The sequence below is a fragment of the Papaver somniferum genome, chromosome 3, assembly GCF_003573695.1.
Source record: "Papaver somniferum cultivar HN1 chromosome 3, ASM357369v1, whole genome shotgun sequence".
In the NCBI taxonomy this organism is placed as follows: Eukaryota; Viridiplantae; Streptophyta; class Magnoliopsida; order Ranunculales; family Papaveraceae; genus Papaver; species Papaver somniferum.
In genome coordinates this window covers 7,529,415-7,555,307 of record NC_039360.1, presented here as the reverse complement: position 1 = coordinate 7,555,307, position 25,893 = coordinate 7,529,415, and the positions used below count along the sequence as shown (strand labels likewise).

General features: G+C 37.0%; 1 protein-coding gene, 1 long non-coding RNA gene and 1 pseudogene across 3 annotated transcripts; 2 read left to right on the top strand and 1 right to left on the bottom strand.

The window, feature by feature from the left end:
* Positions 1–416: 416 nt before the first annotated feature.
* Positions 417–6,685, top strand: LOC113358971 (annotated as a pseudogene).
* Positions 6,686–12,190: 5,505 nt separating this feature from the next.
* On the top strand, positions 12,191–13,139 carry LOC113355253 (non-specific lipid-transfer protein 6-like). Of its 2 annotated transcripts, XR_003362322.1 has the most exons (3): positions 12,191–12,649; positions 12,811–12,917; positions 12,984–13,139. XR_003362322.1 is itself a non-coding variant. In XM_026598069.1 (2 exons), the coding sequence occupies exons 1-2, from the start codon at positions 12,306–12,308 to the stop codon at positions 12,818–12,820; spliced, it is 354 nt and encodes a 117-aa protein (XP_026453854.1). In that variant the 5' UTR covers positions 12,191–12,305; the 3' UTR covers positions 12,821–13,139. The 2 variants fall into 2 exon arrangements, 1 of the variants encoding a protein (XP_026453854.1); XM_026598069.1 differs by having other exon boundaries at positions 12,811–13,139.
* A 2,989-nt stretch (positions 13,140–16,128) lies between these two features.
* On the bottom strand, positions 16,129–19,460 carry LOC113355252. The gene is made up of 7 exons (XR_003362321.1): positions 18,446–19,460; positions 18,145–18,320; positions 17,905–18,039; positions 17,743–17,816; positions 17,476–17,635; positions 17,179–17,386; positions 16,129–16,576 (listed from the first exon to the last, which is right to left on the bottom strand). It is a non-coding gene; the product is annotated as an uncharacterized LOC113355252 (long non-coding RNA).
* Between the last annotated feature and the right edge of the window lie 6,433 nt (positions 19,461–25,893).

The following is a 25,893-nucleotide window of genomic DNA, read 5'->3' as shown; positions in this document are numbered from 1 at the left end:
GATTGAGACTGAGGACCATTTATTCTGCACTTGCCATTTTTCTTCTGAGATATGGAAAGGACTGATCCTCAAGATGGGTTATGTTAGAGAGCCTTGTAGAATTTGGGATAATGAAATACAATGGTGTGTTGACTCATTTTCTGGGATAGGTGTTGTGACTACTATTAAAAAACTAGCCTTCTGCAGCTTTATTTATCATGTTTGGAATGAAAAGAATAAAAGACTATTTTCTTCCCATAGTCTTTCTGCTGATAGTGTCAGTTACCAAATCATGGTGGATGTTAGAGTGAAGGTAGATGTTAGTTCTCTGATTCTGTACAGGTTACTAACTTTCTGCATATATGGAGATTTTCTTGTACTTTGATCAAGAAGAAAGAATTGCCTGCTGATGGAAATTTCCTGCTTCTGATGAAGCTATGGTAAATGTGGATGGATCTAGAACTGACACTGTGAGGAGTTGTGGTGTTATTATCAGAGGGGGTGATGGTCTTCCTATTGGTGCTGCTATTGGGGGTTCATCTCTTGAGTCTATTCTTGTTCATGAAATGCAAGGTATTGATCTGGGGTTAACTCTTGCCGAAAAACTACAATTTCCCAAAGTTCTTCTAGTTACAGATTCTATGGCTGTTTGCAATCTGCTTAATAACAGGAATTCTAAACCTCTTTGGAGTGTGTATCATATATGGAGGAAGTTGCAGAGAATGAGAAGACAATTTCGCAGAGTAATATTCTCTCATGCTTATAGAGAGACGAATAGAGCAACTTACTTACTTGCGGCTATGCACACGCGTGACAAGTTTATACAGATTGATCATGGGGATCTCTCTGAAGAAATAAAAAAGGTTATTGAAGAGGATAGGAGTATGGTGGTTTATTATAGGGGGTAGTTGTTTTTTGTTTTTGTTTTCTTTTCTTGTTAGGGTTGGGTCTCCTTAACCCTGCGGGTTGTTTCAAAAAAAAAAGACTAGGCATTCTGAAAGTGTTAACTTATGATCTAGATTGGCGTAAAGCAGGCAAAAATATCAAATAATGGGAATTTTAAAAATTACGTTGTTGTTTTAGCAACAGACACTGTGCAACAGTGCTTGGAGCCTTTCAAGGACATTGAGTGGTACCGAGTTACACTCGAGGCACACCGAATATTTTTTCTTTTTCTTTTTTAATAAATATAAGATTTACTAAGATAAAGTGAGAGTACACAAGTTTCTTACAAGGAGTGAGAAAGAAAGAAAAGAAAGACGAGATAAAACATATTACAGAAGATTACATCAAGTAAAAATAATATCCCACTTGAAAATGATGTTGTTTCTAATGCCAGGTTTGAAAAGAGCTGCACATTAAGAAGAGATCTCTCTCCTGTACAGGCCGCCGTGATACTTTTATCAAACTTGCTCGTGATAGAAGGGCCCAGGAATCCATCTTGATAGTTTTATCATACCTTCACAACTCGGTTGTGGATCCTTACATGTTGTCAGTATTAGAAGACTACTCATTGGGTAACGATGGAGACCGAATGCTTCCTATGTTATTGAGGAATTACAAATGATTTGGTTACCCTTGTATATTTGATTTTAGGATCTTTTCAAGGACTCATCGCGTTGTGCTCTTTTCCTTCGTCAAGGTTTTATCCTTTTGGCTTTGAGTTTTCCTTGACAAGCTTTTTAACGAGGCAACATATGGGTGTCCAACACCTTTCGGTGGTTTTCAGATTTACCTTTTATTTTCAGTCTTTTATTTTTCATGTATTTCCTTTTATTTGTTAGCCGCAATAGATGGCTATACTACCAATGTAACCGCGGCTGCAGGTATAAAGAACCATATCTTTTTTGTCAATTAATGTCAGGATCTCTGTAAGTTCCCCAAGACTGCGACAATATCAAGATGGAGGATGGCCAGATACCAATTGCACTAAAAGATGGCACTATAAAAGCAACAATGCTACCCTGACCGTGGAATCCACCGGAAGAAATCCCGTGGCACTAAAAGGGCATCATTTCCGCTATGAAAGAGGCACACCGAATCTACACCAATGAAACCTGTAGGCTAGCTTTGCATTGTGATGTAACAGTACCTTTGCATTGTGGCCCATTAACAATTTATTTGTTGTCGTGACTTATAACTTTGGTAGTCGAGCAATTATAAGGAAAATATCTGTTCTGATGATTATCTTTGTTTGTAAGACTTCAAGGGCACTGATCACATAACGCAAACGAGGGTAAGTTTCCCAAACAGCTTGACATGTAAAAGTAAGGCAGGTGCGATACCGAACCCACATCTAAGTTCCGAGATATGTTTCAGTTAATTGTTTAAATTGGAAAATAAGAGGGTGACTTGACCAGTTAACCCACACCTAGTGAGGTGCGAGTCGTTGCTCCTTATCCATTAAAATGCTTATGAGAACGACATGAAGCACTTGCATGATGAGGTGACCCTATCGCATCATATGATTGAAAGTTCGAAACGTCTGCAGCATACGTCATGCCGTCGTATTCGACTCTAATAATTTTTTGCCCACAGTATACTTAGTTATTCATGTGACTTCACCAGGCTGATGAAAGGTTTGGTTGGGAGCTTCTTGAAGCAAGTCCAATGTGATTGATCAATCCGAAATGCAATACGGAGCATGCATGGTACGATGCAGCGGATTACCCTAAAAGGTTATTGTGCGCCACACCACACCACTACGAGAGCATGCATGCAATGGAAGCAATTGGCGTGGTGGCAAGCCAAGAATATTATAAGCAATTTAACACGAAAACTAGCTCAATAATTTAATGTTATAATAGAATGTTGGTCGTTTCCTATACAAATTAAAAGACCAGTAAATTATTTTCTTGCTTCCCGTTACAATAACAATCACATTGAAACTCTTAAGAAATAACTCCAACACGTTAGTTTCAAATTTCTCGTCTAAGGGAAATGATATTGGCATCAAAGTTTCACATACAATTCCGTTAACGGTGTTTTTCTTTTTATTACATTTTAGTAGACCGATAGAAATTAGAATGCTAAAAATTAGGTAATTCAAAAAGATATTTTATTTTACTGATGCTAGCAAAAATATTATTAAACCCTAATTTTACTAGATTTCAGAATAATACATTGACCTGAGTTGAAAATTCATATTGAATTAAAAAAAAAAAAAAAAACTGTGAAAACTACATAAAAAAAAAGATGAAAGATTCTGCCAATTGTGTTTATTGTCGTTTAACTGAATATAATCGGCCATGTATGTTTAGTGTTTTGATTCCTATGTATGACGGATTGTCTAAGACCGGAATAAGGTATCTAGACAGAAGATAAATGAATGTGGGATTGAGCATGGATTATATGGACAGTGCAATTACAACCTGGCATTATATGACCCGCGTGTGAAAATTGCTAATATGTCAAGTATGATATTGTTATGGATGGAAGTACCAGTTGTTGGATAACTTATTAGGGCATGGATGTCAGTTACCTGTTTTGGGATCACAGATGGTTCTGTCAAGAAGCTTTGCCTTTGACAATGACAATGACATGCGTTTTTCCTGTGTTCTTGGTGGCTTCTTGAGGTCATGAGCTTTTTACTGTCAGTAATTTTGTGTTCAATTATCTTTATCTTCGGATGAACGTAGAATGATTGTTGAACCAAGTCAACTGAAATTCTCTAGTGTAAATTGATGAGGTGGGAATGTATACCTTAGTTTATCTGAATTGCGTATGATGTCATTGCTGGGATAGTTGGTTGACAGGTGCACCGGGTTTAAATGCTATGTATTGAGTTTTGTTATTTTTCTAGTATGAGTTTAGTAATTTCATACAAACTTGTATTGCAGTTATCCTTGTCTGCCAAGGAGTTACTTGATATGGATGCTTTCTCAAAGGTATGTGTTTCAGTCCACTTATACTTGACAACAGTTCCGCTGTGCCTGCTGTATGTAGATAGTATAATCTGTTGTTCCTCCACTTTTCTTGTAGAGTGACCCCATGGCCATAGTGTATGCAAAGAGAGGTGATGGAAAGCTTGAGGAAATTGGCCGTACAGAAGTGATTATGAATACACTGGATCCGGTTTGGATTACAAAGGTTTCCACTGTTTACCAGTTTGAGATTGTTCAGCCATTGGTGTAAGTGACCGCTGTCATTTGGACGAACTTCAGTTCTTCTCTTAGTTACAACCATAGATCTCAGTCTTCGACTCATTTTGTGTTACTTGTTTCAGGTTCCGTGTGTGTATATGACGTTGACACCAAATACCATAAAATGCCTTTGAAGGTATCTATCCTACATGTTTTTCTTCTCGTAGTCCACGTACTACCGTACTTGGTTTAGTTAAGGCATGAATAATTTGGCCGAAAGCCGTGTTTAGTTACACTAGAAATGCCTTTCGGAGGGTACACACCCTAACACCGCTAAGTCTGGGTTTAGTTACGCTGAATTTGGATGAGCAAGACTTCCTAGGAGAGGCCACTTGTGCTCTGTCAGAGGTAATTCATTTGAGTTTTAACCACTATACAAGGGTGACACTGTAAGGAGTGTATACTTATTTTATCTCTTTATTTCCGACAGATAGTTACTAAAGACAACAAGAGTTTGACGCTCAAACTTACAGTAAGAAATGGGCAAGGGGTCATGAAAAATCAAGGCACAATTACTGTTTATGCGGAGGAAACAATTACTTCAAAGCATGCTGTTGAGATGATTTTCCGCTGTTCCAAGTTGGATAACAAGGACCTATTTTCTAAAAGTGTACGTATTCTTTAAAGAATGATCAAACTTTCCAGGAATTCTATCCTATTTATCATCCATGAATACATTATAGATCCCAATCTAACCAACACTCTTTTCTTTTGCTATAATAGGACCCTTTCTTACGACTATCCAGAATTGCGGAAGGTGTAAATATCGCGATTTCTAAAACAGAAGTGGTGAATAACAATTTGAATCCAACTTGGAAACCAGTATGCTTGACTTCACAGCAATTCGGAAGCAAGGCAAGCTTTGTAGTTTCTTATCTTGTCAAGTTATTGTTGTCTCGGTGTTCCAACTACAGGCTTACATATTTTGCAACTTGCTGCAGGACACTCCTTTAGTGCTGGAATGTTTTGATTTCAACAGCAACGGGAAGCATGACCTTATAGGGTAAGTTTATCCAGAAAACACAGTATAGTTTTTTGGACTACATTTCTAGTGGATTCGAGCTTAACTTTATGGTTGCCATTGATTTTACATGTAAGCCTTTTTCAATGGTTTTAGAAGATAATTTGTCTGATTATTTAGCGTTCTTACTGTAGTTAGCTTACAAACTTGATCTCTTATTGTAGCGTCAAACGGAGATCCTCATAGTCCAACGTCTTTGCATTATATTGATCCATCAGGTCGATTGAATGCCTACCAGCAGGTTAACCATACATCACATGATTCTTACCAAAAATTCTTTACTAAATGAAATATTTTTTTTAAACCTTTCCGTAGTTGTTGCTCCTTGCAATCCATTTTTATAATGGCTCAATGAATGTTGTACAGGCTATATTTGAAGTTGGACAGGTCATACAGTTCTATGATTCTGATAAGCGTTTCCCTGCATGGGGTTTTGGTGGAAGGCCAGCTAATGATGTTGTGTCTCATTGCTTTAACCTGAATGGAAGCTCTGGTGAACCTGAGGTAACTTCAGTTACCAATGTCCAATGGATTTCTCTTAATTAGTTTGAGCTCGTACCCTTTATCTTTTCATGTTATGCATTGATCGTGTTTTGACGTTTTCATTGCAGGTTGAAGGCGTAAGCGGTATCATGTCTGCCTATTCAAGTGCCTTACAGAACTTTAGTCTTCATGGTCCTACTTTGTTCGGTAAAGTTATAAACAGAGCTGCACAAATTGCTGAGGAGTCCTTGCATGACCAGACAAAGTACTTTGTATTGCTCATCATCACAGTAAGTAGGAGACTAGAAGAACATTTTTGCTGAATCAATTTTTGTTCCACTTAATTCATTTCTCATATAATCGTGAATGCCTTTACTTTCCAGGATGGTGTGGTTACTGATCTTCAAGAAACCATAGACTGTTTGGTTAGAGCTTCAGATTTACCCTTGTCAATTCTTATTGTTGGTGTCGGTGACGCTGAATTTAACAATATGGAGGTAACAAATGAATTTCCTACTAAGTGCTCCAAATTAACTGCCAGTTCTCAAGTGTACAGATTGACGCTGTTCTTGGGGATTGTTGGCACTTTTCTACTATATTCTCAGGTTTCTTATACTTGCAAGGTTTTACAGATACTGGATGCTGATAACGGCAATCGCTTAAAGAGTAGGACTGGACAGTTTGCAACACGAGACATTGTACAGTTTGTGCCTATGCGCGAAGTGCAGGGTAAGTCTTAAATTGCTTGAGATAGGCTACTATGTCCTAAATTTTTTTATTTTTTTTTTATGTGCTAAGATTTTTTTTGGCCATCCTTTGATCACAATATAGAAGAGACCGCCCTTGCAGGAACGTAATATATATGGGTGATCTTAGAGTTGAAAAATTGTTGCGCGTAGTCTTTGTTTTGGCTTTGACATTTTCGAATGTCTTATGAACAGGTAATCAGCTCTCTGTTGTTCAATCTCTTTTAGAAGAACTTCCTGGGCAATTTTTGGCGTATATGCGAAGCAGGGACATTAAGCCGCTGCACATGGATCAAACCAAGGCTTCTGGTTAATGGCAACTGCAAGATGAAACTTAGCTTATATAAAGACAACTCTCTTTATTGATGTTTAGAAAATCTCTCAAAACTAAACACAAGCTCTAATCTTGCTCATATGATCAACCACAACTTTGGTGAGCATATATATATATAGAACTATGAATTCCTTTTCCTAATCCTATTACCTTATTACATGTCTTTCCTTTTCTTAGAACTAGATGACTTCTAATTCCCTTAGGATTACATCAATTGCCTTTTCTTATCCTAACCAACTTGTTAGAGATTATCTTAGGCTTAATGTTGAAGTTTAACCAACATTCTCCCCGTTAAGCTTCAACCTTACCCGTGACATATCTTGTACTCCAATCAGTTGTCTCATTTCTTCAAACTTGATCCGAGCTAATGCCTTTGTCAATATATCTGCTTTCTGCTCAGTTCCTGGTATGTGTTCAACGTTGATGATCTCCTTCTCGATACATTCTCGTATGAAATGATACCTTTTGTGAATGTGTTTCGTCTTCCCATGAAACACTGGATTTTTAGTGAGTGCAATTGCAGACTTATTATCAATCTTGATGAGAACTTTTTCAGGTTATCTTCCTTTGATTTCACCCAACAGTTCTTGAAGCCATATTGATTGTTTAGCTACTTCTGTTGCGACCATAAACTCAGCTTCACATGATGAGAGGGCTATAGTGTCTTTCTTCTGTGAACACCATGTAATAGGTGCTTCACCTAGATAAAATATATGACCAGTTGTACCTTTCCCATCATCTTGGTCAATATTATGACTGCTATCACTATACCCAACAATTCCTTTTGATCCTCCTCGACCATACTTCAATCCACAGCTGATTGTTCCTCTTAGATATCTCAATATCGGCTTTATTACATCACCATGAGACTTGCGTGGACTCTGCATATAAAGGCGTGCTACTCCCACAAAGAAAGCCAAGTCTGGTCTTGTGTGTAACAAGTATCTTAGGCATCCAACATTTCTTCTATAACTCGTTGAATCAATCTCTGCTTCTTCTTGTGCCTTTGAAACTTTAATTCCAAACTCCATTGGTATCTTAGTTGGATTACAAGTTTCAAGTCCTGCTTCTTTCAGAATTCTCCTTGCATAAGCTTCTTGTTTAATCTGAATCCCATCTACTCCTTGATGGACTTCTATGCCAAGGTAATAAGTGAGTTTTCCGAGGTCTGACATCTCAAACTTTGATGACATTTCTCTCTTGAACTCATTGATCACCTTAAGGGAGTTGCCAGTAAAAAATAGATCATTTACATAGACTGCAATTACTAGTAGTGTCCCCTTTTCTTCTTTTCTGTATACAGAAGTTTCTTTAGAACACTTTATGAATCTCATTCCCTTTAAGATTTGATCTAACTTTGTATTTCAGGCTCGAGGAGCTTGTCTTAGACCATATAGAGCTTTTGATAACTTATAAACCTTATGCTCTTGTCCTTTTACTTCAAAACCTTATGGTTGTTCAATATACATATCTTCCCGCAATTCACCATGTAAGAATGATGTCTTAACGTCTAAGTGGTGAATTTCTCATGAGTTTGATGCTGCCTCTACAATTAATAAGCGTATTGTTTCAATTCTAGCAACTGGTGCAAAAACTTCATCAAAGTCTATGCCTGATTCTTGAACGTATCCCTTAGCTACAAGTCTTGTCTTATATTTGTTAATAGTTCCATCAACATTTCTTTTAACTTTGAAGATCCACTTAAGACCAATCACTTTTACCCCACTCGGCTTATTAACTACAAACCAGGTCTTGTTTTTGTTGATTGAAACAATTTCTTCTCCACATGCTTGTGTCCATTTAGACGAAACCTTTGCTTCCTTAAAGCTCCTTGGTTCATCATTAACAGAAAGTAGCATTATCTCACATTCTTCCACGGATTGAATAACATAATCCTCCAAATAATGTGGCTTATGTATCTGTCTTGTTGATTTTCGCAGTGGAATGGGTTGAGTTATTTCATCGATCTCCTCTTCTTCTTCTTCTTCTTCTTCTACTTCTTCGTTATGTTGTGGTGTATATGGTTCTGTGAGTTTCCTTTTGATTCCATTTAACTCACAATATTTGTTGAACTCTACTGATGTGAATTCTCCTCCCCTGTCTGTTCTAAGTATCTTTACCTCCTTATTGAACTCTTTTTCAATCATAGTCTTAAGTACTTTGAATCTGTCGAATGCTTCACTCTTTTCTTTCATCAAGATGGACCACATGTATCTAGAGAAATCATCTATGATAACAAATATGTATTTGTTATTCGTAAGTGTCTGTGGTGTGATAGGACCACATAAGTCAGCATGGAGAAGTTCTAATGGCTCTGAGGCTCTGAATGTCTTTATTTTTGGGAAACCTTGACGTGTTTGTTTCCCAACTAAACATGATTCACAGATTTTTGCTTTATCATTTATCTGTGGTAGTCCTCGAACCATCTTGTTTTGAGATATTGCCTTTAAAGTTCTAAAGCTTATGTGTCCTAATCTTGCATGCCACTTCCATGTCTGATCTTCAAGGCTCATGTGTAGACACATTGGTTTCCCAATCATGAGACTTATCTTGTAGAGTCTATTCTGTGAGCGTGAGACTCTAACTAAAAGTCTTCCACTTGGGTCATGAACTGTTATATAATCTTGTCGCATTCTAACATCACATCCAACTTTTGTAACTTGTCTTAAACTTAGAATGTTGCTTTGTAAGTTTGGGATGAAGTAGATTTTTGTGACAAGCTTCTGTTCTCCGGTCTTGCTCTGAAATAGAATTGATTCTTTCCCTTCAATTTCTACAGAAGATCCATCTCCAAACTTCTCTTGTCCTTTGATTTTCTCATTGAGTTCAGAGAAGTAGTGTTTCTTACCAGTCATGTGATTGCTGGCTCCGTTATCTAAATACCAGATTCCTTCTTCTCCATCCTTTGATTCGTAGTTCTTTGGTATTAGTTTCCCTTCGTTTAAGAATACAATTTCGTGCATGAAAAGAGCTGTATCTGCTTCCCTTGTTTCATTCTTGTTTGCTTCTTCCATCTTTTGTATTCTTTCAGGGCATACAGACGAGAAGTGTCCTGGTTTATCACATGTGTAACAAATAATGTTTGATCTATCCTTCTTTTATTTCCCTTGGTTTTGATCATTCTGACTTTTTGTTCTATCTTGTGAGTTAAACCTTCCTCCCCTTCCTCGGCCTCTGTTTACTCTACCACCTCTTCCACGACCTCTTCCTCTTGTCGCAGAGTTTTGTTGGTAAGAGTTTGTGTACAAGAGTTTTCCTTGAGTTTCTCCATTGTTTTCTTCATCAAGGATTCTCTCTTCATATGCTTTAAATCTTCCAATTATATCTTCATAGCTAGTCTTCTTTAAATCTAAGACTTGTTCAAGAGAAGCTATGATATGAATATACTTGGATCTTGGTAAACTATTGAGAAACTTCTTTACCAGTTTACCTTCATCAATGGATTGTCCAAGTGACGCAGCTTTTGAGGCTATCTCTGATAGCTTTCCTGCAAAGCTATCAATAGTATCAGTGTCTTTCATCTTCACTCTTTCAAATTCAGACATTAAGGTTTGCAGACGGGCTTCTTTAACTCGATCAGCTCCGAGATTACGTGCCTTTATTGCATCCCAAATTTTCTTTGAAGTTTCTTGTTCACCAACTTGTAGAACAAGACATTCTGGTATTGCTTGAAAGAGTAATCCAATGGCAACATTGTTTTTGTCTGGGTCCAATGTACCAGGTTCAATTGTCTCCCAAACTTTGTAGATTTTTATCAGTACCTTCATTCTCATGGCCCATATTGTGTAGTTTGTGGCGTTGAGGATTGGAACTTGTATTGATGGTGGCGTGAACTGTTTTGCATGTATGATGGTGCTCTCGTCTCCCATGTCTCGGTGTAGACTGGCTCTGATACCAATTAATGGCAACTGCAAGATAAAACTTAGCTTATATAAAGAAAACTCTCTTCATTGATGTTTAGAAAATCTCTCAAAACTAAACACAGGCTCTAATCTTGCTCATATGATCAACCACAACTTTGGTGAGCATATATATATATAGAACTATGAATTCCTTTTCCTAGTCCTATTACCTTATTACATGTCTTTCCTTTTCTTAGAACTAGATGACTTCTAATTCCCTTAGGATTACATCAATTGCCTTTTCTTATCCTAACCAACTTGTTAGAGATTATCTTAGGCTTAATGTTGAAGTTTAACCAACACTGGTATGGCTGCTGCGGTGCCTTATGTTCCAAACTTTTCGACTGGTATGGCTGCTGCGGTGCCTCATGTTCCGAACTTTTCGACTGAACTGTTACATATGTGAAGAAGAAATCCTACATATTGAACGGAATCCTAGTAACCCAAATTGCCACTTCCCAGAAAATGTGAATAATGATTTCCCAGGGTTTTCTTTTCTTTCTTAGTAGCCACTAGAGTATAGTCGTCCAGTCCAAATGCTTCTATGACTTCAAATTGCTAAATCTATGGCCAAAACACCGCATGTCTACAAATAAAGCCATAAAAACAAGAGGAAGCTCAAGTATTTGTTAAATCCAAACCAATAAAATAAGAGCTAATAGTTTCTTTTCTATATTTTTTTCTTCCTTTTTACGTATGTTCCACCTTTGGTGAACCTTCTTTTGCACCATTTTTTTTTTTTTTTTGATCTAATACACTTACTTCGATTTAGATGTTGTCAGGAGGAAAAATAATCAACATTTTTCAGTCGCAGAAGTGATATTAAGTATTGGACCATGATTGTCACAACCATTCAGTCATATGGATATTGGTCCCTTTCTGAAGCAGTGAAGCATTTCATTTTTCCTCGGACTTGATATATTTTTTTTGGACACGTAGAAAATTTTGAAAATCATGCATCGGTTGGACGGTGCAGTTAATAGCTTGGTTCCCTTAAAATGAGTTGGCCTTCCGCGTGTTGCTTTGTCATTGAACGAAATTCTGAAACAAAATCTAGGTACAGCATGCGAAGCTGTACACATTTGTGATTAGTCAAATATAGTAGATTTGGGTTGGGATGTCGTTAGTAGACAAATATGGTTGGGAACTTGAGATTGTTGGTTCAAAGAAATAATTTCTTAATCAAAGAATTGAAGATGGTTCAGAAAACAGATAGTAGTCAGTTTTAGAGAAACTGGGATAGCTGTCTAACATTATGTTTGTTTGCAGCTGACTCGGCGTCTGGATCTGAGTCTACCTCTGACTCGGACCGAGTCAGCAGTCAGACCATTTGTTTTGCATTTTGAGTCAGATCTGACTCGACCTATGACTCAGATCTGACTCGACCTATCACATAAATAGAATTATAGAAAAGGAGAGATTTGGAGATGATCGAGGCAAGGAATGTTTAAAATTCTTGACAAAGAAATCTTAAAAGATCAATTAATATGTAACCAACCCCCAACTGTAACCTAACTAGCACAAAATGACTAGCATTCGGTCCCTATATAAACCCTTCTATGGCTTGCAACCAAACCATGAACTCATAAGCATTCCAAATTTCCAATCATCTAAGCTCAGTATAATAAATAGAGCAAGGTTTCTTTGGTAAAAAGGAAAAATCTAGTTTTCCAAGTTTAGAGAGTAGAAACTAAGAAAATGGCAGCAGCAATGTTTAAGTTGGCAACTGTGCTTCTTGCTTGCATGGTTGTGGTTGCACCTTATGCAGCTGAAGGTGCAATCTCATGTGGTACGGTGACTACACAGATGGCACCATGCCTTGGTTACCTGACAGGGTCTGATCTTCAACCTAGCTGTTGTGCAGGAGTTGAGTCTCTCCTTGCAGCTGCTACTACCACTGAAGACCGTCAAGCTGCTTGTAATTGTTTGAAGAGTGCATCCTCTAGTATTCCCGGGATCAACTATGATAATGCTGCGTCACTCCCAAGCAAATGTGGTGTTGACATCCCTTACGAGATCAGCCCCTCCACTGACTGCACCCAGTACGTATCTGTAGATTTTTTTTTTTTTTTTTTAATATCTAATTAACAACTTTTTAATAGAGATGATAAAGTCATTCAGAGTTCGGAGTAAATGAGCTCTGATTTAATATAATTTTGCTTAAAGTTTTGTACTAAATGTTTGCTAATGTGTCTCGCTGCAGGGTTCAGTAATTGCCAAAATTATATCACTGGAGGATTTGCATTTAGCCGGAATAAATAGATACTATGTGATGAAGAATAAAATGGGTGTTCAGGTGATGAAGCTTTATGCCACATAAGGAGGTCTGTTGCACATACTTATGCGGAGCTTCGTTAGCTATCATTCACTGCTTAGTGCCTAGTACTGTGTTGTTATGATGTTGTTATTTTCATAGTAGAATTAGTTTCTCAGCTGGGTTTCAGTATCTTCTAATCAGACCAGACATTTGCTGGTAGTTTATGTAATCCTCCTACTCTTAATTAATGAATATGAAGATTTACTTATTAGCTAGCTTAATTCTTTTTTTCTTTTTTTTTTAAGCAATTAACCTTCTTGTTGATTATGCCTATTGCATATTCCTATTCAGTACGATGTGTACAGAGGGTAGGGTATTCGGAATTGACCAGCTGGTTCACCTGATTAAGTATACATTTTTATGAGCAAGTCCAAACGAAAAGCGTATATCATACCAGCATGTACGTATGCATCCAAAAAATAAATAAAAATGCATATATGTATTATCCAACAATGTAAATTATCAAAGGTGATTCAACTTTCTATACTACATCAAGTGGCGGAGCTAAGATCTTTGTTGAGGTGGGGCATTTTGGGTAAAAAATCTTTAACGAGTATTTTTCTTTTGTTAGCAAGCTATATCAGTTCGAATAAATTTGTTCTTATGATTTGCATTTTGCATAATACACGCTAAAAAGAAACAAAAAATGGGCTATTTGATCAAAAGGGTACTTTTCCTGGTTCAGATGGACGGGTAAATCTTTCCCCTGGATCAAATGGACAGGACATATTTTTATTTGAGATAGACAGTAATACCCTTTTTCTTATCCATCTTTTTATTTGAAACAGACAGAAACTACCTAAAAATCATCGATCTCTCCTTCTCTCCACCATTTCGAAAAGAAACCAGAATACACTTTCTCCACCACAATCATCCTTCTTCGTCTACTCACTACCAGCGGCGTCAATGTATATCACCATCAACACTATCAAAAATTGGTTTCTCCATCGTCTGCTCAGCATTAATATTATCAGAAATCGGTTTCTCCATCGTCTGCTCACTAACAACGATATCAACAGTATCAGCATAGTTGAATTTGGTTTCGCCGCCGTCTACAAAACATCGATACCAACTGCAACATGAAATATTTCTAACTTAATTAGGGTTTCAATCGATCAATTCCACAAAATGTCTCCTAGAAATCGTAAGTTTCCAAACCCTAACTATGTTTTGATTTTAATTTCAGAATCGTATGATTGAATTGTTGAATTACTTGATTTTATTTTCATTTCACTGGATGTAACTGGATGTTAGTTGGGTTGTTGTAAAGACTTTTATGTTTATGTTTTGGATGAAACTGGATTGCATCTGTTAATATGAATTGTATGTTTTTGATGAAAATGTTTTGCATATGGTTATATGAATTGTATTCTAAGAATATGCATAATCGAAGTCATGCTCAACATGTGTTTGTAAGAATGCTCGAGTGATTTTCTATGGCATATAGCATCTCTACGGCTAGATTTGATAGGATGTAACTGGTTTACATCTAACTTTAAGTTAGGATGTAACTGGTTTGCATCTGTTGGTGGTTTTAACTTTAATGATTACAAGACTAATAACATCATACTATTGGATGTAACTAATTTAAGTTGATTGATTGAATCTGTGTAGTCGATGGAATCCGTGTATTTAGGATGTAAACTAATTTCAGATGATTGATGGAATCAGTGTATCTAGATACAATAATGTCAGGATTCTTTCTATCAAATTTTTCAAAGCGGAAACTTACAAAACTTTAGTATGTTTACAGGAATTAAAATCAGAGAAACAACAACAACACTGGATGTATCTAGATATGTTCTATGTTATTGCTTCGAGTAGTAGTATTAACACTGGATATAACCAGTTAGATCTTATGTTGTTGCTTGATGTACCTGGGTACATCTTGTGTCGAAATACTAGTAACACTGGATGTACTCAGTTACATCCCCTTATTCGAATAGTAGTAACACTGGATGTACCCAGTTACATCCACTCTATTGAAATAGTAGTAACACTGGATGCTACCAGTTGTGTCGAATATTAGTAACACTGGATGTAACCAGTTACGTCCCATGTCGAATAGTAGTAACACCGGAGTTACGTCTTGTGTCGGATAGTAGTAACACTGGATGTAACCAGTTACGTTCTATGTCGAATGGTAGTAACACTTGATGTAACCAATTGCATCCACCTTATTCGAATAGTTACATCCTATCTTATTGTAATATTCACCCTATTTGAAGTTTAAATCCCCATTTGAATAGTTGAGCTGATAAGTTCGAATATGTTTTAATGATTTTTTTGTTGCCAGTAACCAAATTTTAAAGTCATGGTTACTCTTTTCGTTAAGCCTAATATATACTTAGTTTTGCTTTGGTTGCAATTTTTGTTGCAAAGGAAAGCAAAAGGCTATTCAGAAGTGCTTGAGCAATTCCAAGAAAAGGCTAATTATTTCATTTAAGCATGTCATAAAACCGCAAATGATGGAATACTTTATGATTTGTTACAAGTCTACTTTCTTAACGACGGTCTATGCTGATTATCTTACTACCACTAGGAAAAGTGTTCATTGTCCAGGCGGTCAGTCTTTATTTCATTCACTTGTTGTATAATAGTGTTTACCGCTTGCATATATATTTGTTAGTGTATAATTTTGGTTTAGAGTTTACACATACATACACTACGGGAAAAACATCGATCAACTACACCAAAAAACAGTTGTCATACGGTATACGGCAACGGATATCTATGGGTTGCACAAGGGGGTTGTAGAAAGTCTTCAATTGTTTGCAACTCGTCAATACCAGTTGTAAACACGGTTGTCGTTCCATTGTATACCACGCTTTTTTCAGTTGTGAAAGTCTTTTGAAATTTCCTTTTAATGCCTAACACAACTCTTACCTGGGTTGTGAAAATAACTCCTACACTACGTTTGTTGGGGTTGTAGAAATTTAGTTTACAACCATGGTTGGAGTTGTATGTGAATTCCTTGACGACTTTGGGAAGAGTTGTATGTCATTTCTTTGACAACTTTGGTTTAAGTTGTATGCGAATTCCTTGACAACTATGATTAGAGTTGTATGTCATTTCTTGGACAACTGTGGTTTGAGCTGTATGTCACTTCTTTGACAAGAGTTGTATGTCATTTCCTTGACAACTCTAATCCTGAGTTGTAGTACATATTCGATTTGAAAAAAAAAAAAGTTTTGAGAATTTAAATACAAAATTAAATCTGTAATACTTTAATAACCATGTATTTGAAAACAAGATCAGATCTCCAAGATAGTAATCTAATAACACTAAAAAAAATATTCAAGATCTTCCCATATGCATCAAAGTGCCTCTCCAAATCCCCTATGGTTGCAGGCTTGACCCCCATGAACCAGGATTGCCATCTTCCCAGCTATCCCTAAGTTGATTTTATCTGACACTATTGGTCTCAAATACAGAGCTACGAGCAAGCTTTCTTTCTGAATCAACATATTAAAGGTCCCAGCATTGCGCTGAGTCTTTACAAGTTGGTCTCGCACCTGGCTAGGAAGTCCATAGAACACCTCCATAGTCATATTAAGCTCTTTGAGCAAGTGCTGAGATTTCATTTACCATGCTTCTGGACACCTTCTTTCAGTGCGGTTTCTTCCTCTGTTGTCCAGCTCCCTGCATTGCCCTAGATCAACACAAATAGCATGAGAAAAGGTTAGAGACTACCAACAAGGTTTAGCCAACAGAGCAGATAAGTAATCAGCGAACTAGTGAATGATAAACAAGCTATATGTGCATTTTATCACATTGCTTTTGATGCCATTGACTTATCCAGTGGATTATTTCTATTTCCCCCCAAAGAAACATGTATAAGTAGAATTACAGATGCAATCTGAGTATATGATAATTGATACAACGATAAAGCAGAAACAAAACACACAAAATAAGCCACTAGTTTACTAATATATTGAAGTTTCTCGAAATTAAGTCAATCAAGTATAACGCAAGTCACCAATCTATTGATGATCACTGTTATAAAGCCATGGTGTTCCCAACTACAGAGTGATGCAAGCTCCCAACTTTCAGCTCTCTGTATTGTTTCAAACATCTAATGTGACATGTAAAAAAATTTATCAAAAATAACTACAGAGTGATGCAAATGAAGTAACACCAAGTACCTGAACAAGATAAATATCAGTGGGGATACTCAAATTCAAGTATGAAAGCCTAATGTACACAATCATGTAATCAGCTGACCAACATTTAGTGAACAATAAGACTAAATACCTTGCACCGTGCAGCAACATCTTGGGCTGCAAGCATCAACATCCTGGTACTCTATAATTCCATAACTATCCCGTGTTTTCTTGGCTTGCATATTCTTGTCAAAACCAAGACCAAACAGAATTCAAGCTGCACGTTTCTCAGCTGTTGCAACATCCAAAGACTCCAACCGTTCATAAACACGATCTAGAGCTTCTCCACCACCATCATCCTAATGACAAAAGAGCATTAAACTCCATACCAAACTCCAAATATTTAGAATTCAAAGCACTGCATAGTGAGTGGCATCATTTCACAAACCTGTTCAGCCAAACGTTCAGCTTCTTTTTCCAATTTCAGCCTCTCGTCATCACAATTTATAACAGATGGTAAATATCCAGAATAGGAGGCTCCCTTTTTTCCAATTGCAGTTAAGATAGTAGACTTTCCACAAACATTCAAACCAAGCAAACCGTAACGCCTGGAAAAACAGAAAGAGATTCGAAAATACAGGTTACTTTTAACTGACCAAAGTTTGCATCAAACGGAAGATAAGTAAGTGAACAAATAAAACCAGAAGCTACAAACCTGCCATAATTGAGCTCCATTTCAGAATCCACTATGAGATCATGACCATGGAAGGTAACAGATAAAGACTCTATCTGCAATGAACACAAAAAAAAAAGATTCACGGACTAGAATTCATCGCCGATAAAAAAAAAAGGTAACAGGTTACTCTTTGTCGTGTACTTCTCAATGCGATATCCTCATCTTTAGTCCTCAAATGACTGCGCTTCTTCTTGTTCTTCTTCTCAGCAACTCTGACTTCTTCTTCCTATAATGATGATGACAATGGTGATTCAGATGATTCATCTCCGTCTTCATCTGCACGCATATGCAGTTTACAAACTCAAATAACAATCGAAACTGCAACAGTTATCTGAATAAATAACAACAGGCACAAGCTAAAATAGCAATAACCATATATACCAGTGGAAGCATGAGCGTAACAGTCTCCTTATTCTTCGTCACTGCTCTTGATTCCAGTGGATCCTCCTTCAAGGCTGTGGTCATCACTACTATCTCATCATCAGCAGCAGGTTCTCAGGCTTAAGATCTCGATGAACTACCATGTGCCGGTGGCAGTACTCCACCCCAGAATTAATCTAATTCCATATGAAAGCCACGTCAAACTTAAATTTCAGAAGCAATAACCAGTCCCTTAACCTCATAATGACACAATATAAACATCATTAGAACAAGTCTGAACCAAAAGAACCAGTTTCTCTACCTGTTGAAAAAAGTTTCGAGCTTCATCCTCCTGACTCAATTTTTACCAGATTGATCTGACTCAGAATCTCTTCTCTTTGAGCAGCTTCTTCTTTACTTTCGTATAATCCAGAATCCACCAAAAACTTCACAAAAACAATCAAACAAACAAAACAAATCCGAAATCCCCACAAACTCATGCCTTTCCCAATTCTAAGCTTCTCTGCAAATCAGATTCAGTCGGACCAGCAATTGAAATTGGATTTGTAACACCAAGCTTCTTCTTCACCATCGACATAGACGGTGATGAACCGCCACTCTCACCCTCCAACATCCCCATTTCACGAACCCTTGAATATTTAAAAAAAAAAAAATTAATCTTCAAACACACACGCAAAATAAATTTATGAATCGATGAAATCAAACTGGAATTCGTTGTTCTTGAGAGAATTAAGGTTTGACAAGGCAGCTGAAGGTGGATCTGATAATGAGTTTGCTGGATGGAATTGATGGGTGTTTGAGCCAGGTTGAGATTCCAATCAATTTGGGGATTTCTAAACCCAGATCCGAAATGGGTTTGTCTGAGAGATACAGCAGCGAGGGCAACAGATTTATGGGGGTTTTAGTGTGTTGGTCGTATGGGCAGTTACCCAGATTTCAGTGAAGATGGCAACGACCAAGTTAGGGTTCAAATCAGTGTTCTTTCAGCTCTTGCAATTCAGTCGAACCAATTTCATCTCGATCTGATTTCTTCATCAACAGAAAGATTGGTCTCTCTATCAATTTTCATCGTCTTTTCTTCGTCTCTTGCATTTCAAAATCACCAGACCCACAGTAGCAGATTAATCTTCATCTTCTCGATTTCTCTGAGTTATGGAGCCGCCATGGCTTCGTTTCTTTCTTCTATGAATTTGAGATTTGGTTTCGTTTCTTCAGATGTACGATTTCTGATTTGCTTCATACTGAAACTGATCCCTTTGTTAAATCACTGGTTAAACAAATCCTGAGTGAGGTTTTTCTTTTTTTTCTGAGGGAGGCGCAACTTGATTTAGGGTTTTTTTTTTCCCTGAGAGCAATTGCAGTGGTGCGAGTATAACCAAAGATCAAAGACAAAAAAAAATGATCAAATTTGAGTTTACTCTGTACTGTGACGTTAGGGGTAGAAGATTAAATTTGGTCGAGCGTAAAATTAATCACCGCACGAAAACGGGCGTAAATTTGGTGTACGCTTGAATGGGGCGTAAAATTGGTTTACGCCCGAAATTTGAATGGGACGGATGGTTTGGTGTACACCCATTAAGTAAGTGAACAGGCGGATGGTTGGGTGTACGCCTGATGAATTTCATTTTAAATGGGGCGGATGGTTGGGTGTACGCCCCATTGAGTAAGTGAACGGGCGGATGGTTAAAGTCACGCCTGATGATAAGCGTAACTTTGGTATACGCCCAGCAGCAAGCGTACTTTAAATTTACGCCCGACTATATTAGAATTTGGGATTTGGTCGCGACCATATTTGGTCTGGAATTTGATCTTTGGTTGGGATTTGATCTTTACTCCGTCTCACTATGTTACGATCTCATCCCAAATTTTTGGTTATACTCGCCCACTGTGGATGCTCTGAGGGAGGGGAAGATGAGAGACGAGTGAAAAATGAGTGAATGAAGATAAGTGAGGAGAAAAAAAATCGTTTTATCTAAAAGAATTTGAACGGATAAGATGTGGTAGGATGGGGTCATACGGATTACGAAAATATTTGGACGGTATAGATTTAAGTTAAGAGTGTCATACGGATCAAGCCAAGTGTGTTTTCTTTGTGCTTTCTCTTTGTGTTAATACGAACTCATGTTTTTGGTTTAATTATCAACCTTCGACATGAAACAAAATCCAAAAAAAAATATTAATAAATTTAGGACATTGTTATCGACATTCTGATATAAAAAAATCCAAAAAATGTATAAGAATGAATCGGGAAATGAAAAATGAATTCGATAATTGGTGTGTTTCTTTGTGCTTTCTCTTTGTGTTTTTGTGCTTTCTCTTTGTGCTTTCGGATTGAATTTCGACTAGTCGCATAGGTCATGAAGTAGTTTTGACAAGTCATAGAGGTCATGAAGTATCTTTAGTTCACACTGGTAAACTCAAGTTATAAGGTTAATAGAGATGGACCACGAAATTCAGGATGGTTCTGAATCCAGGATGATACATCATCAAAATCGATAAATATGAATCTCAGTGTTGATTCGAACTTCAAATGTGGTATAACAACATACAAACTATGAGCCAAGAAGCTCCGGGAGGGTTCTGACTTCAAACTTAGCATAATACATCATCGAAATCGATAAATATGAAGCTCAGTGTTGATTCGAACTTCAATTGTGGTATAAAGATATACAAATTATGAGCTTAGAAGCTTCAGGAGGGTTTTGACTTCAAACTTAGCATGATACATCATCGAAATCGATAAATATGAAGCTCAGTGTTGATTCGAACTTCAAATGTGGTATAACGACATACAAACTGTGAACCAAGAAGCTTCGGAAGGGTTCTGACTTCAAACTTAGCAGGATACATCATTGAAATCGATAAATATGAAGCTCTGTGTCGATTCGAACTTCAAATATGGTATAACGACATACAAACTCTGAACTAAGAAGCTCCGGGAGGATTCTAACTTCAAACTTAGAAGGATACATTATTGAAATCCATAAATATGAAGCTTAATGTGGATTCGAACTTCAAATGTGGTATAACACCATACAAACTGTGAACCAAGAAGTTCTGGGAGGGTTCTGACTTCAAACTTAGCATGATACATCATTGGACTACTCTAAGTATTACAGCTGGGATTGGACTAATTTAAGTCGAAATTTTGGTAAGAACGATGAATACATCCATTTACAGGTAGGATTCCTTTGAGAAAGATCCATACATTCTCAGAAACCTTAAACACACACAAATTCGTCAACTTCGAGAAAAAAACTGGCTCCGGGATCGAAACTTGGCTATGAGCGGACTACTATAAGTTTGAAAGTTCGCAAAGACGATGAATCCACCCATTTACGGGTAAGATTCCATGGGAATATTTTTAGAAACCTTAAACCCACACAAATTTATCTGCTTCGAAAAAGAAACTGGCTCCGAGATCGAAACCTGGCCAGGAGCGGACTACTATAGGTCGGAAATTTCGTAAGAACGATGAATCCGTCCATTTACAGGTAAAAGTCCTTTGTAATATACCACGAAACATTAAACAAACCCTATTATAGCATATTGTATGCAAACCCTGGCTCCGAGATCGAAACCTGGCCGTGAGTGGACTATTATAAGTCGGAAATTTCGTAAGAACGATGACATTTACAAGTAATATTCCTTTGTAATATTCCCCGAAACATTAAACAAACCCTGTTCTGACATATTGTATGCAAACCCTGGCTCCGAGATCGAAACCTGGTCGTGAGTGGACTACTATAAGTCGAGAATTTCGTAAGAACGATGAATCCATCCATTTACAGGTAAGATTCCTTTGTAATATTCCCTGAAACATTAAACAAACCCTATTCTAGCATATTGTATGCAAAACCTGGCTCCAAGATCGAAACTTGGCCGTGAGTGGACTACTATAAGTCGGAAAATTCGTAAGAACGATGAATCCATCCATTTATTACAGGTAAGATTCCGTTGGAATATTCCCCGAAACATTAAACAAACCTTATTCTAGCATATTGTATGCAAACCCTGGCTCCGAGATCGAAACCTGGCCCATGAGTGGACTATTATAAGTAGGAAATTTCGTAAGAACGATGAATCCATCCATTTATTACAGGTAAGATTCCTTTGAAATATTCCCCGAAACATTAAACAAACCCTATTATAACATATTGTATGCAAACCCTGGCTCTGAGATCGAAACCTGGCCGTCAGTGGACTACTATCAGTCGGAAATTTCGTAAGAACGATGAATCCATCCATTTACAGGTAAGATTCCTTTGGAATATTCCCCGAAACATTAAACAAACCCTATTCTGGCATATTGTATGCAAACCCTGACTCCGAGATCGAAACCTGGCCGTCAGTGGACTACTATAAGTCGGAAATTTCGTAAGAACGATGAATCCGTCCATTTACAGGTAAGATTCCTTTGGAATATTCCCCGAAACATTAAACAAACCCTATTCTGGTATATTGTATGCAAACCCTGGCTCCGAGATCGAAACCTGGCCGTCAGTGGACTACTATAAGTCGGAAATTTCGTAAGAACGATGAATCCGTCCATTTACAGGTAAGATTCATTCGGAATATTCCCCGAAATATTAAACAAACCCTATTCTGGCATATTGTATGCAAAAACTGGCTTCGAGATCGAAACCTGGCCAGGAGCGGACTAGTTAAGTCTGAGAGTTCGTAAGAACGATGAATACAACCAATTACGGGTAAGATTCAATGGGAATATTCTCAGAAACCTTAAACACGCACAAATTCGTCAACTTCGAGAAAGAAACTGGCTCCGAGATCGAAACTTGGCCATGAGCGGACTACTATAAGTATGAAAGTTCGCAAAGACGATGAATACAACCATTTACGGGTAAGATTCCATGGGAATATTCTCAGAAACCTTAAACACACACAAATTCGTCAACTTTGAGAAAGAAACTAGCTCCGGGATCGAAACCTGGCCATGAGAGGACTACTATAAGTTTGAAAGTTCACAAAGACGATGAATCCAACCATTTACGGGTAAGATTCCATGGGAATATTCTCAGAAACCTTAAACACACACAAATTCGTCAACTTCGAGAAAGAAACTGGCTCCGGGATCGAAACCTGGCCATGAGCGGACTACTATAAGTATGAGAGTTCGCAAAGACGATGAATCCACCCATTTACGGGTAAAATTCCATGGGAATATTCTTAGAAACCTTAAACACACACAAATTTGTCTACTTCGAGAAAGAAACTGTCTCCGAGATCGAAACCTGGCCAGGAGCGGACTACTATAAGTCGGAAATTTAGCAGAAGTGTTTATACCTATACGACAACTCTTATAAAGGTTGTGAATAGTAATACTCTCACAACCATCCAATGGTAATACTCTCATATCTTCAACAAACTTGTATCCTTGCATACTCCATTGAAGCTTGGAACATATGCCAGTATTCGTGGTTGTATCTCCATTAGCAACAGTGACCAACATTGGAGCAGTGGAAATAATGTTGCAGTTGAGTGTAGAAGCTAAACTGCTATCTATGAAGTTAGTGGTGCTACCAGAGTCAATCAGAATAAATACTTTATGGTTATTTAGAATACCAGGAATTCTTATGGTGTCCCCTGTAGTTGTTCCTGTGAGAGCATGAAGTGATATCTCAATGTTAGAGTGAATTGGAGACTCAACAGCTTTTTCAAAAACTTCCTCCTCTTCTTCAGTATCTGGTGACTCAGAAGGATCCATTTGCAGCATGAATATTTTTTGTTTCCCCTTGCAAAAGTGCCCTGGCCTATAAACTGCATCACAGTTGTAACATAATCCTTGATCTCTTCTGCATTTCCTTTGGAGTAAGTCTTTTGATGGTTTGGCTTGCAGAGTTGGATTTGGGTTGAGCAGTGGAGAAGGATTTTGGTGTGATTGGTGCAGATTTAGGGGAAGTGAGTATGGGTTTAGGAGGAAAATTAGGTGAAGAATATTGTCTGTTGTTATGAAATGAAGTATTGAATGATCTAGTAAATGGATTAGTAGCTGAAACTGCAATATTAACTTTCTTATCTTGTAATCTAGCTAAAGAAAAAGCTTCAGATAAAGTTTTTGGTTGAAACATAGAGACAGATTTACCAATTTCCTTTTTGAGACCACTCAGAAAACTCATGACAAAATAAGCTTCAGTAAGAGAAGGATTCATGTTTAACATCAAAGCTTTCAAAGATTCAAACTCTTCATAATAATCATCTACTATTGAACTCTGAATAAGCTTATTAAAACTACCCACAAAATTTTCTTCAATAGGGTTTTCAAATCTAGCACAAATATGAGCAGCTAAATCTGACCATGTAATACGAGGTTTATTTACTTGAAAATTTAAAAACCATTTCTCAGCTTTACCTTCCAAGTAGATCGAAGCAATAGGGTGCTCCTCAGTATCATTGATCTTGAAATATCCCTGCTTTTCTGAATCCAGCTCCTTGGATTATCACTATCAAACCTGGGGAAGTCTAACTTTGGTATCCGAGAATGTTGATAGTGAAATGGAGGTGTAGGATGGTGATTGAAAGTATGAGCAGTATGAGTTTCAGAGTACCATTTGGTATCTCAATATGATTTTGAAGAAAATTTGTTCGCTCAAGTAATTGCATAAGATTATCAAACTTTGTGGTTAAAACATCAACTGAACCACCTAGATTTGTGATTTTCGTGTGAAGAACATCATGAGATCCTTTCAGTTTTTCTATCTCAGTTTCAACCTCTTTCAATGTCATGGTGATTTTTTTTTGGCTGATTTTGAGTGGAAGGAACGGCTCTGATGCCAATTGTTGTATGCTTACAACAAATTAACAACAGAAATGATAAACTGATAGGTAAAAATTGGAATTAGTAACTCCTAAATCAAAGATTCAGGCCGTATTCTGAGCTGATGAACAACGCAGCCATTGGGTTTTCTTATTTCAACGTTCATAACCTTACACATTTACAACGGAGAAAAATATTTGTATCCCATTCAGTTTTTTTCTGTATTAAAAACCCATCATCAAGATACCAAATATATACAACCCAAAATTAAACAATAATAATGCAAGATTACATATATAATCTCTAATTGAATTAAGATGATGACTCCGGATTTTTTGTTTTTGGAAAGTTACATCTTTGAAAAGTCAAAACAAGATAGTAAAACTCAAAAGATCCCTAAATCAACGTTTTATTCTTGGTTATTCATTTCGCAAATTCCGGCACTTTCCCATATCCCTGCCACATATTTGACTTTTATATTTTTGGTATATCCTTGGTTGTCCCGTCTTTTTCTCATTACCACTTAGGCTAGTTGTACCATGATCATTTAGTAGATTTTTGTTTCAAAGCCGATTACATTTTGCTGTAAGTCGAAGAAACCTAAATCCCTTTTAGATAAATGATAAATATATATCGTTGTGTAATATGAAATTTTCATAGATTATTACTATGATAGAAGTAGTTATCAAGATTTATTGACGTGAAAATTGTTATTTTCTATTTTTACTATTGTGAAAAATATAATTATCCCTAGTGAAAATCGCAGTTATCACGAATTATTATTGTGATAGATGTAGTTGTCACGATTTATTGATGTGAAAAATCGCTCTTTTCCATTTTTATTATTGTGAAACATATAGTTATCCCAGTGAAAATAAATATTATCACTTATTATTGAAATTATCACATATCCTAGTATGTCATCACGATTTATTTGTCAAGGCTAAACCGAGTCAAGATACAACTTCTTCTTT

Excerpts from the sequence above, each read along its gene's own strand:
- LOC113355253 (XM_026598069.1), top strand. The coding sequence starts at position 12,306 with ATGGCAGCAGCAATGTTTAAGTTGGCAACTGTGCTTCTTGCTTGCATG.